The 14,103-nt window shown below is 34.0% G+C and overlaps 1 protein-coding gene across 2 annotated transcripts in view; it reads right to left on the bottom strand.

The window, feature by feature from the left end:
* LOC123532960 (protein suppressor 2 of zeste-like) overlaps positions 1-14,103 on the bottom strand; it is a 64,531-nt gene that overhangs the window by 24,265 nt on the left and 26,163 nt on the right. For both annotated transcript variants that reach the window (XM_045314595.2, XM_045314594.2), the window contains exon 2: positions 11,108-11,240. In XM_045314595.2, the coding sequence (XP_045170530.2) occupies positions 11,108-11,219 (112 nt within the window). In that variant the 5' untranslated portion in view covers positions 11,220-11,240. The remainder of the gene's footprint in view (positions 1-11,107; positions 11,241-14,103) is intronic.

Here is a 14,103-nt window from a genome sequence, read left to right as displayed (position 1 = left end):
TTTGTTCAGAGCCAGTTTTTAATACAAACTTTCTCATATATATGACACTCTTATTTATTTAGTTACTTCAATTTACAAAATGAACGCGTTTACTTTCTAAAAAACATTATGCAGACGTTCTGATATTAGTACTTTTTTATGTCGTTATTCATATTAATTGATGGAAAATTATATTCCAGGAAAGAGTTTTTAAACAAGCTCAAAGCCTTCTACTCTGTCTTGCTTGCAGCTTATATGTATCGTAAATATGTATTTTGCATGAATAAATCAAGTTTAACCGTAATCACTACGGAATAATTTAGTTTAATGCGAACGTCCTATTTAATTTACTTCATTAATTTTGTGGTTTTGATTTATAGCTATTTTATTACGTTCACGATACATTTGATGATGTACACATGTACATGTATAAATAAATTACTTGTTCCGTTCTGTTCTGTTCTGTTCTATTCTCTTATTGTCTGAATTTTCGATACGAAATCTGAGCATTTCATTCCATAAAATGTTATGATGGCATTACAAAATTACATATAATGCGATGCATTGCCTGCTGGTCAAAGGAATAAACTCCTGAGAAAGCTTTTTCAGTGTATTTAAAATAGATCACACTCTTGAATCTCTTTAAAGCCCACACGTGAATGCCGTGCAGACACCAGTCACAGTTTCTGATGCTGGAATTTTCGCACTGTCTCTACTGCGTCATATGGAATTTTCTTAAACAAGCTGGCAGGAGCTGGTGGCGGAGTCGGATCGATATTTTCAATAGAAATACAAGCTCTCCGCGGGAATAGTTAATGCTTGCGATGCCGTACATAAATCTCCTATAATAGCAGGGCTGCAAACTTTTTCCCGACGTATCTTCTCAAATAAGTGAAAGGAGATTTGCGATGAAGCCTAAAATTATAGTACAATAGGAATCTGAATGTCTGATGTGTTGTTATAAATAACGTTTCTGATTGAGAATACAATTTATTCATGTTTAAACTTCATTATTGTATGACTACAGAATTTTAGTTGATAACTGATACGCGAATCTGAAACAATATTTATGTTGAATATTACCAAATATATATAATACAGTATTTACAGAACGTAAGAGTGCAGCAATACAGATATACTGAAAATGAAAAAAAAAATCCTTCGCGACCAGTATCATTTCCGATATTACCAAACAATTCATGGAAATCACTGCTTCTGAAACATTATTTTTCAAATACTGGCAAAGAAGGAAGAATTCAGTACTATTAAGAAAATCAAGAAGAAATTTTAACATAACCGACCGTCGTGTACGACACACAATAATTATTCAACAAAAAAACTTCATCTAATGAAAACTATACATGCACGCATGTTCAGCAGCGCCTGTTTTTTGTTGTTGTCTTTTTAGTCAATCTGAAGCTATGCAACAAATCATCGAAATTGTTAGCAACCTTTTCTTCATTCTAGAAAGCTATAATTTCCTAGAACCGTTCTTAGAACAGCAAAATTTAATACTACACTCGGACTAATCGGATTCTATGAACAAGCAATACAACAGTCTCAGATGTAATTAAAATGCATCAATTTCCTGTTGTTATTTTCTTGTTGTTGTTGTTGTTGCTGCTGTTGATTTTTTTTTTTCAATTATTTTTGCCTTTGACGATAAAAACCATATATACTATGTCGTTCGCCTTGTGTTGGTAAAATGGTAATAATTCTGAAAGCTCAAAATGCAAGTTACAAAAAGTTTTGTTCTGTGAGCAATATCACCAAAAATGCTACCAGTATTTATGATTTCAAAGATATATTTTGTTTCATTTGGCTTTTACTTTGGAGTGGGAACATACATGTTAAAAACGCATGTGCAAATTCATTTATAAGAGAAAGTAAGACGCTAAAACACTGGTACAAAAATATTTTTCAACGTATTCATTAAAATATAAATCATTGATTAATTTATAAATAAAAAAGACATGGGGCTTTCAAATGAGTTTTAAAATGCAGTGCACGTGTCAGACATCTTTAGAAGTTGTATTCGGTTACGCATGACATATGCATTTTTCGCAGAATACACATTTATCATTTACGAAGTTTGATCATCTAACAGAAATATGGATGAAACCTCGCCAATTCCCATTTTTTATAACTGGAAGATTTGTTTCATCTTAAGCAAAGAAATATTTTATAAACTTCCTGCAGAAGATTTCTTATCCGAGTCTGTTTAGATAAAAATTATATCTAAACCAGTATCATGATTTAAAGTTTGGCAAAAATAAACTAACGTTCTTTACAAAAAAAAAAAAAAATAATAATACATACAATTCTAACTGCTAATAAATTGTTTTAATTAACTGTCTGGCAAGGGAATTTGTAGCGAGAGTGCGACTGACAAATCTGACCATGCAAGCACAGGTTCGAATCAGGGTAAAAACGGAACGGTAACCGCGGTATTCGCCGACACAAGTGCTACCTTGAAATTCAGAGACTCGTATCAACTGTGGTTAAACTACTTTTTTTACAGTCGAAAAGGGATAAAAAAATAAACACCCTATAACTATAAATCTGACTGTCAAGCCAAATGGTATGCACTTACAATTTTTGGGAAAATCTTTAGAAAACAAAAGACAATTAACCAAGACAAAACGTATATGAGAAATTAAACTACACAAAAAGCACATAAATTTCAAGAGTCAAAATTGTCAAACTTCAAGAAATACCGGTATATGTTTTTACTGCTGTGCAAAACGTTCAGTTAAATTCACACAAAGAGATTCTACGCATATTTTAATGTAAATAAGTCGTAAATCTCACACAGGGGAGTTACGTTATAACATTTTGCTCTTTCAGATAATAAACGTCATAAAACGTCATCAGCGTAATTATTCAAGTCTTTGTTCATACAATTATTCCGGTATTTTAAACGTTTTCGCGTTTTTTCCTTTACTCCAAAACACTCAATTATAATTATTCTTTATTTAAGAAGGAAAGAATAAAAACAAATGAAATATCTTGCTATTGTTTGACTGATTTCCTCCGTCGGTGTAGATAAATATGATACATTTACTTCAAAAAAGCGTATGAAATAAAATGTAAGATAATGCACGTTCTGTGCACGATCACGCTGAGTTTTTCTCTCGTGTTTTTCCTGAACTGTTTAACTCATCAGCCTTTTAATGGGGAAACCGTCACAGGAGCTAGATAATAACTGTCTGTTTGATAAATCCGGCCGTCATTTACAACACAGCTTCTGTAAAGACTGAGAGAAAAAAACACTATGAAAATGCACGAGTTTTGTTATCTTTACCGGTGCAGTCGTAAAATTAGTACAGTCATGAGAATTGCACCTGTTGCAGAATGTTAATCAACACTATAAATCATTGTGTTACTCTGATCGGCAAATTAAATGGAATCATAACATAATTATTGAAGTTTAGCTTTTATCGTCGGATAAAAATGGAATGTTTTCTAAGAATCTTGCGGCGAAATATTGTCACGTATTTCCCTTTTTTGACGTTATGTAACTGCGGAAAATGAATGGACTAGCACTATGCATGTTGACGTAAACATGCCAGCTTGTAATATTACTGACCTTCGTTTAAATGTTACACTGTAAGATAAAGATTTACAGCGGCCTTCATAGATAACAATATACGATAGCCAATACGCCCGCGCTGATGGCCATTTTTGTAACAGTCACGTGACACATTATCTGATAAAACGAGAAAATTATCTCCCTTTATCGACTCTGCATACAAGCGGCCATACATCAACCTGACACTAATATTCTGTATTAAATCGAAGGTTTGAAGGAGAAACATTTGTCATGTTCTCAACATGCTACAGTTTGTAGTTATTTATATTGATTCCGAAACTGAAAAGGATGAGAAAAAATATCACCACGAGCGGCGATCACATCTGGGTGTAAAATGAAATTTCAAGGCCAAAAAGAAACTGTCTTTAGGAAAATAAGTATATATTATTGCGCTCAGAATAAGAAAGGATAAAGTATATTTATTTCCCATTGTTGGAATCGTTTAAAAAGTCTACTTTACGTACATAAAGGATTTGTTAGTAATAACTCATAAAAACAAGATTTTTGGTGTAATCAATTATAATAATATTTTGAAGAACATTTTTTTTCTGAAGTTCATATTAGTGGATGACCATGTGTAACTACGCGATCGTTCGTATAAACGCGAAGTTTGACTTTAAAAATCATCGATAAATCTAAGTAAGATATCACGTTATGCAAATGGAAATTATTTCGCATTGATTTTGATTATTAATTTGCACTGTTTTCTCTTTCAAGGCGGGAATTTATTATTTATAAATGTCTCACCATTGTCTCATTGTCTCATTAATGTACATAAATGTATTGCAATCAGAACCAACATATGATAATGTGCATAAAAGTACATTGCCACTCTCTGAAGAGTTGTTAAAAGACAATATGATTGCACCGACAAAATATCATAAAATTAAATCAAATGCATAGAAATAAATAGACAATTGTTTTAAAACTAAAACACTACTGTTAATCAGTTATTAAAACTAAATGCATTAAAACACTGATAATAAACTGAATTTTGAAAGTTTCTAATTAAGTTGTGTTTCTTTATCTATACGGTATTCATTTTATTTTCGTTTTATTTTAAAAAATCATTTTATTTTCGTTTTTTTTTATAAGTGTACAATACATGTACATGTTGTTTTTAAGCTTGGTACGTTTAGGTCACTAGCAGTTTGTACATATCTTTTCTTTTTGAAACTCCTAACGTTCAAGAAGTCTGAACACATTACTTCTTAACAGGTATTAGGACCATTCTTTCTTAAATGTAGTGAAATCTGAAATTTAATTCAATGCAATTTTGTTTCCATGAAATATTTCAACAGCAAAGTTGTTCGTATTTTGCACCATCATTTCTTTTTCTTCTAAATGTACATAATTAATGGAGTATTTAACAAAACCTTCAAGCAACGAGGTGCTGATATTATTTCCATTTGCCTTCGTATATTTGTTTTGCAATATTTTTGATACAATCAATCTATCTGCGGCAATCCAATACGAATTTTCTCTCTCATGAAAAGGCCATAATTTCCCGTCCACAATAGCGGCTCTATTTGCATAAAAGCTAGTTTTGACCAAAGGCCTTTCACAGCGGTTCGGCGCTGTACAAACAGCCATTGGGAATTAACTTTATCGATTGGGGGAAAAGAAAACCCGGCCGTCTCGCTCTATAATTTGTAGTAACTTTATAGTTACTACTTTAGATAAGAATGTGTAACCTTATAATGTTTGGTGGATAATCATTCCCCGTCTTAACCGCAAAATTTTGATAAAACCACGACAATAATATAATGCGCACTTAATTGGCATAGGTATCAACTTATTAAACGTATTGCATTGATTTGTTATGGTCCTCGTTAGTATAGTGGTAAGACTACCCGCCTGTCACGCGGGAGACCGGGGTTCGATTCCCCGACGGTCTCCCGCGTGACAGGCGGGTATACTATAGACGAGAATATATATAGACAAGAATGTCGTCCTAAACAGCCATATCATAAATATGCCTAGATTTACAGCAATATGTTTCTTTCCAAGCTACGTTGGTAACAGAAAAATTACACTGTTTAAATAATTTAATTTTAAACGAACGTTCAAGATTAATTTCACTGTAGGCTTAAAGGATGTAAAACGTGTCGGACTAATATCTTCCTTGGAAGTTATTACACTGACGCGCATGCATCAGGTATTGAATAAAACCGATTTATGTCTTTCCACACAGAAAAATAAAAAAACATATATAACAGCCAACTTCAAAAACTGTTGCAATATCTCCTTGCAGATCGATCCTTGGAACTGAATAAACATTAGAATGTCGTCTGCTGTCAAAAACTGAAGGATGTTATAGATGTAAGGTTTCTCTAACTTAGGAAAATTGCTTTCTATTAAAACCCAAGCTTTCCCAATACATTACAAAAACAACAGCTTAAAAGTAGACACTGGCGTCGTTCAGTGCAATACATCTTTCGTGTTTTTTTTTTGTTGTTGTTGTTTTGTTTTCTGGTTTTCACTTCACTAAAATCCGTCTGAGCCGTTCCAGATGATTGTGCATACATCGACGTCAAACTTTATTATCATCCGTCAGATATTAGATAGGGATATATGAATATGTAACATAGACACAGTATCGGTTCCAAGACTGATCTCCAAACTATACCAACGCTGCTAAAACACAACGAAAACATGTTTCTACGAATTCAACATTTTTCTATTATATATACCAGTTATTGTATAAGTATCTACCCGCCACGACCACCCTAGTTTTGAGAGACGAGTAAGAGACGAGTAAGGGAGGGGGGAGCACAAAACCTCCCCACTTCTTTCTGTAAGAGGTGCCCCCGTTTTAAAAAAAAAGGCAAAAAAAAAATCCGCAGAAATAACAACTACGCCGCAGAATATCAAAATCAATTCTGTCGGAAGCGAGCACATAAAAAGGGTATGAAATTATAGCTAAATGTCGCCCAATAGCTTCTATATGATCATTAATTCTCCATTATTGATTGAAAACAATCTGGAAAGGGGATATAAAGATGGTTTAATGAACCCATGATAATAATTGGAAGCTGGCAAATAGAAAATTCCAAAACCAAGTGTTTAGTACAGCACAACATATTAGTAAATTACACAAGAAATGAAGAATAAATGTACAAGGATTCGGAACACTTAAAAAAAGATGTTTGAAAACGAGGCATTTCCGTACAGTTTCATAACCGTGTTGAATATATCTTCGTGTCCGTGAAATGAAGACACTTATTATGTTTTTATCATAATGAAGTATTGTAAGGAAATGCAAATCATGATCGGTAATTAATGAGCCGTGCCATGAGAAAAGCAACATAGTGGGTTTGCGACCAGCATGGATCCAGACCAGCCTGCGCATCCGCGTAGTCTGGTCAGGATCCATGCTGTTCGCTAATAGTTTCTCTAATTGCAATAGGCTTTGAAAGCGAACAACATGGATCCTGACCAGACTGCGCGGATGCGCAGGCTGGTCTGGATCCATGCTGGCCGCAAAGCCACTATGTTGGTTTTCCCATGGCGCGGCTCAAATGTACATATTTGTTTGTTTCGGTGTAGAACTGAAATAACATTCAACGACAAGGTCACGAATGAAAATGTAAGATCTGGTGTTAACGAGGGAAAGCTTTTTTGATCTTACAGGTAAAACAACCACATTTTCTTCTTATTGTCTATTCAGCGATTTAAACAAATTTTACTCTTTCAAGTGAAATATTTAGGTATATTTCACTCTTTCGCGTGGAAAAGACAAAAGTATTTTTCCACCTGCTTGTAGTACATAGACCTGTAATGGCAATCTGTAATTTCCATGAAATTACGGAATATTGCAGGGCGTATCGGCATTCTCCGGACGATGATTAGCTCATAAGAGGTCAAACTAGCATAAATAGTATTCCCTATATATTCTATATAAAACTGACATTTTTTAATGACCTACCAAACATAGCTAGACCCATTTTAGAGAACAAATCCTTACTTCATTTTAAAGAGTTATGATAAAACTGACATAAAATGAAGAGAAAAGTAGGGGTCATGTATCTTCTAAGAGAGATTTCTCTTGTCACATTTGCTTACTGTAAAATCACATCAAAAGCACATTGCTGTGACCTGGAAGTACTACTCCTACTAAAATTTAGTTTCACTTCACAGTCTAAGGAATCTTGGTCAGATACAGAAAATATCTGCAGTTTGCTGCCCAGCATGTTGTCTCATTATCACTGACAAGCTAACTGACCACAGTGAATTATGACCCAACACTGGAGGCTGATATAATGTTGAACATCTTGGTAAATTGTAATCTAAAAAGCTGTAACACATTAACTTTCTATGTTTTTTTCTTGATCAAAATTTGAAACCCTTTGTCTGAAGAAAAATTAAAATGGTGATGTGTACGACTTCAGTCCCAGTCCAGATGCACATTTTACAATATCGGTGAGCTTCCAAGCATGTCTAAAAAGCACCAAAACACAACATTCATGAAAGCACCACACAAAAAGGTCTCTGAATTAACCACTAAGTCTATCAAATATTACGTAAATTGATTATGGAAGTGCATGTTACACTGACACTACAGTTTATGTGCAAATATAATAAATGTATCATTTATTGGACATACTTGACAAAGGGAAGGGGAGTAGGGCATCAGACTGGGGCTTGGGGGAGTGTGTAGTTTGCCCCACCTCCAACAAGTTTAGTGTTGATATGATGTAAGCTCAGGATCTAAACTGCTTATACTAATTTCATCTGTGGATATATTTAATTTTATTATAAGTTTGAACCCATACTTCCAGACTCATATTTGTGTCCTCCCTGATCCCCATGATAATATGACCCCCGCCCTCCTTGTTGAAATGGCTTCTACGTGGGTGTGTATGTAATTAATATATTACATACATGTATTTATACATGTACAAATTGTATGCATGTAATTGTTAGGTTTTATTAATGTATTTTAGCTCGATTGAGAAGAAAGCTTGTAGCTAAATTATTGTTCAAGCAAGGTCAAAAGTTCAAAACTATGTACTTTAAATAATTTTAACTCTAAATATTATGCTAGCGGCAATTGCAGTGGCAATTGTATTTGCCTCTGCGACCATTGCAGATCAAGATCATGATCTAGACTGTTTGCAATTCAGTTAGTAAGTTTTCAATTAATATCCCTATAAACTATAAATGGTACTGTCAAAATTGAAAGATGGGCAAGTTTAAAATAGAGTAGAAACTTAACAAGGTACATAGTAAGAGTTAAAGCTTCAAAAGGTTGATTAAAAAAATTAAGAAATCATGATCATTAATATTCTACAGTTAAATATAGAAAAAAATGTATTTTGTGTTGGCTAAATTTAAAACATACTTTTAATTATTATTGCTTTTTATTTTTACTTTTTTGTTCTAAAAACATGAAAAGTCGTTTTTTTATTGTAAAAGCATAAAAATGTTTGAGGTCAGGCCGATGTTTAAATTAATGTCGACCAGGAGACTCAAGAACGCCAAATTCATTACTTTCCCGTCTGGCGTTATACATGTAATAAGACATTATAAGACATGTGCATCCTTCTTATTATGCCTATTCAAATGTCAGGCTGGTCTTGATCCATGCTGGCCGCAAAGCCACTATGTTGGGTTTTTCATGGTGCTGCTCATATTTTGTTTCCTTTTCATAAAATGTTACTAATTGTTATCAATATATATTTTGTTACAGAGACTCTACATATTATAATTAACTATAACTATTTAGGGCCTTTGATTGTTAGCAATGTTTTACCTATATTTGACATTGAAAAAAAAACTGAAATTAAAATATAACAGAATTTAGAATGATAATTTAAATTTATACTTTAATTTTGACACTATTTTTAAGCAGCAAAATCATTTATTAGCAATAACTGTATGTACAAAAGCAATCCTCAAAATAAATCATGAGATAATTGTTGCTAAACTGATGTATAAATTATGCCCATAGGTCTTCTTTAATATTGTTTAGCTTCTGCTGTGTGCTTGTAATTCTTATCAGCCCCACTCTATCCCTCAGATTGCTGACCACCAGCTGACTGTCACGGTATATTAGATCAAAGGGTCTGTAGAGTATTATAACTGTATTCCTGCTGAGGTGTTACTGCTCAGAGCTGAGCAGTTTCTTGTCAAGATTCCTTAGACTGTTCACCAAATACAACCTCCTCTCCCAATTTTTCTACCAAAATGTCAAAAATACACCCACAATGCAATTTAAACAGAAACCGGCTTTTATTTAGACCTCTCTGGCCATGCCAAGTGAAAAATTAGTGTTCAAAAACCTGTCCGCCATTACGCAGGTTCCTTAACTATAGTTAGGCCAAGAGCAGCTGGCTTTCCGTTCAAACCGAAGAATGCCGAACTCCCCCGACGGAGAATACGTAGACGCACGGAAATTGCCGAAAGTCATTACGGGTCCGCTACCTTAATTCTTCCTTATTGTAAATCTCCCGTGAAATTTTTTACTTCAAGAAATGAAAGAAGTATCGTCTGCAACATGAAAGAATTTTCAATTAACAGAAAATATAAACATATTATACAGTTGGTTTAGTTCTACATACCAAGTGAATGAATATAATCCAGTTCAGAATGTTGACAATTAATCTAATTGCTTGGCAGTGACTTCAGAGCTGTTTCCTTCCAAATTATTAACAGTCGGGTTTCGAAGCAACGAAGCTTACATTTCATTAAAAGAAAGTTATACGCGGTTAAACAAAAACAAGGATTTCTCAAAAATGGTCACTAACGCCTGCACAAATTATGTAAAGTCAAAATGTTCAAACCGGAAATAAACTGAAAACGGCAAGAGGTCGCAAAATTTAACTAGAATCAAATCTCGGATAATAAAATAACTTGAAGTAACTCCCCCCAGGAAGTTACCAATACCGCAACTGAATTTGCTCCGGAAGTTGCTAATTTCCACCAAAAACATTTTTATGATGTTCTCTATTTCAACATTTTTATCGAACATATTTATAGCCACTTTTCATGACGTGGAGTTGTTTTTTTTTTTATTCTGTTTTATCTACTACCGGTGTTAATTCATCCAGAGACAGCAGATCTGTAGTCATCGATAAAAACGATGTTTTCTCTTGAAGAAAGGCCAATGGCACCGTTTTGTTATTTTTCCTGAAGAAATTTTCAAGTACTTTTTATGCAAGCTGCTTTGGCTGTTTACGTCATTCTTCATAAGTGCATAACTGGCGTTTGCTTTGATGTCGTGTTACACTCTACATGACGCCAATAGTGACGGCGAGTGAAGTCGCACCACTTCCGGTTTCTTGTTGCTGTAAGCATGCGCGAGTTTTGCTGACAAGGTCGTGGTAGTATGAGGGAACTATTTGTACTTCATAGGTCCTTCACTGCTTCGGTGTACTGAAGCATTTCAGACACTTCCATCAAGAGCGTTTGGCCGAAGTTTTCAAGAACACGTTTCAAATAAGGTAAGTTGGCGAGCGAAGAGTACAAAATTATACACATTTATAAAATACTTATCTAGTATTAAAATGAACATCTGATATAAAACAAACTTACATGTGTGTAGACATTCTATGATAGTCGTAGCATCAATGTAATAACCGCCGCAAAGGACACAGATCAGGTGCGGATTGACTTCAGATACACGCAGACGCTTGATTCGTTGCATCTTTCTGAAGCTCCGGTCCAGCTGAAAATATAAAAGAAGTAAACATATAAATATGTTTTAGCTCTGTAAAACCCGTTTAACTGAAATACAACTAGAAAATCTAGCGGATGAAGACGTCACGCACAAACATCACTTCTTCAGCTCTTCAATAGATTTGCTAGTTAAAACTGTTTGTCTATAAACAGATTATCTAAAAATTATGCCAAAATACATATCAAGATTGTTGTCTGAAATAATAAATATGGTCGTATACTTAAAAGATAACAAAAAAATGGGGACAAAGCAGAACAAAATCAATAATTTTAATTATTTTACAACGCGACGACTCATAAATGTTTCCGACGTTTTTTTTTTTTCGTTTTTTTTTTTTGCTAATCTGGCAAAAACATAAAACTTAGATAAAAAGTCTGCAGGTGGGAGGAGCGAAAGTGAACAACCTGAGTGCACCCCATGTCTTTAACTTCCGGTATTGATAACAAAGCACGTGCTCTTTCAAGACGTGATAGTAAGAATATGAATATACTGGCTTAATTGGGGGAAAAAATAAATGAATGAAAAACTGCAAGTAACTAATTATTTCAGTTACTGGAAATCGCAATGTAGAATTAGAAATATCTCGTTTTTAATCGAAATTCTGTATTGGAATGATTCCGAATGAAGTATACACCTATTAGAAAGGGAATTAAATATTTCGATATCCCTTCACAAAATGCTTCATAAATCATAAAATAGTAATTAATTGCAATTTTATCTTGTTCGACCGCGTTCTGCATGCATATCGCTTTGTGAGTGCAGCAAAGTTTTAGTATATATGAAACCGTACAAAGGATATATGACAGTTTTGCGTCCGTTCATACTGCCATTTTTCTGTAACCAAAGAGCCAATGACAGATGAAGAATGTCGGGGAAACACTTTAACAAAGTCTTCTGGGAGATTGATCCTTACACGGTTGAGACAAAACTCATCCATTAATGGGTGTAAAATTTCTCTTTGAAGCTTTCTTAATTGGCATCTCGTTTAAATAAATTTGAAATTTGTTTGTAATGTTAATACTTTGAAATGGAGCCTAAACATTGAGTAAAATGCGCCATTTTCTTTATATTGAAGTCTTATTTTTAAAAAAAAAATGGTTTATCGGAGCAGGCAAAGAAATAAAAGATAATGGGAAAAAATATTGAAAGGAAATACTGGTAATCTGACACGATAACAGACAAACAAGAAAGAAAAAACGCAGAAAACTTGCACCAGATATTTATTTACAACAGGAATGCGAAGGGAAAAATGTTCATGCAAAAAAAAAAAAGAATTTGCAGGTTATCGAGTTAACAGTATTGAAACCTGTATGGGTACATTTTTGTCACCGATATAACTCGGTTTTGTAAAAAGTAAGATATAAAATCCGCGTTTATCTTGCGGCCCATCTAAGTAATTACGACTAACAAAGCGTATACGAATTTCTCAATAGGCAACCAATCCATAAAATCGACCGCTTTAATTGTACAGATTTATTTCTCTAACGAGGAGATTTCTTGAGAGATCTATATAAATCATTATTTTTGTGACTGGTTTTGTTGAAAAGCTGTTTACCCCGCCCACCTAGTGCAAAACGAGGCGGTATTACGCTTAAGTTTAGAGATCTTATGTACAGATTGTACATAATTACGTTAGCGTGGAGGTATGAATTTCCAACTACGAGTTTTTACAAATCGTTAGATAAGAATGTATGGGAAAGGGCATTGGGGTCATCGTACACAAATACAACAGCAGTTTCACAATGATTTTATACAATTTTGTTTAACTCTTGTTATGGTTTATAGCAATTTATATCACGCATCCGGATCTGTGTAAAATTAATAAAGAAAAACACATTCACCACAAGAGGGGCATTGTGAAAACTACTTAAATGGAGTTCGACTTTATCATACACTTAAACGCAAAACATTTAACATTTTTTCTATCATCATATATTTATTACTGTCTCATACAGTGTATGAAAAGAAGTATACTTGTGTTATACTGAGTGAGTAACGGGTTGTTCTGTTCTGTTCTATTCTTTTCTATAAAGACTCAGATCTGTTCGGGCTGTATGAAGCATTTCAGCCACTTGCGGATTAGAACCTGGGTCCATTGGATATACTGTCCGCTTTCATTATTTTGGGGCAACAGATTGGATACAACTTAGCGGACAAACGGGAAGAAGTTAATATCTACTTGACAGCTCTGCATTAATGAATAATATGCCACGTATACCCTTGAGATAATGTTAAAACATTTATGAACTTTAAATGAGTACATATAACAATACACTTTATAACCCTTTCAGTTTTCTCCAAAATTAATGAAAAAAAAATGTAGAGAAATTCATATACACATTGTTTACTGACAAGTTTTTGTGTTTAGTCTATTTAGCATGAATGCAGGTTTTTGTGTATGCTGCAAAAATATTCCGCTGCACAACGTTTACAAATTTTACACATTAATGCACAATTTATGAGCAATAAATTATTGTAAATTACATCTTCATCTCGTCTCGCGCGGGGAAAATGTTTATAATTAGTAGCGTCTGCCTGCACTGATTGTAAGAAATGTATAGTCCCCCGTCAGCGGATATTCTAAATAACGTCAGAGAATGAAGAAGATATAATAGCTTAAACACTGCTACACTTTTTCACATGTTTAATAATGTGAAATAAAACTCTGCAAAAAGGGGGCCCTGGTCCCTCAAACAGCTAAAGCCATCCTACCATCCCTCTCCCAACCTCTCCAACCCAGTAATGAGAGAATGCCTTTGCGGTTATCCGTCTACGTGTGGGTACCCCGACCCCTCCAAACAGTTCATTGATTTAACTTAGTTATTGCCGACGTTGTGGCACTTCCATTATT

The sequence above is a fragment of the Mercenaria mercenaria genome, chromosome 11 (assembly GCF_021730395.1).
Source record: "Mercenaria mercenaria strain notata chromosome 11, MADL_Memer_1, whole genome shotgun sequence".
In the NCBI taxonomy this organism is placed as follows: domain Eukaryota; kingdom Metazoa; phylum Mollusca; class Bivalvia; order Venerida; family Veneridae; genus Mercenaria; species Mercenaria mercenaria.
The sequence above is the reverse complement of the archived record's forward strand: the minus strand, read 5'-3'. Positions and strand labels throughout refer to the sequence as shown.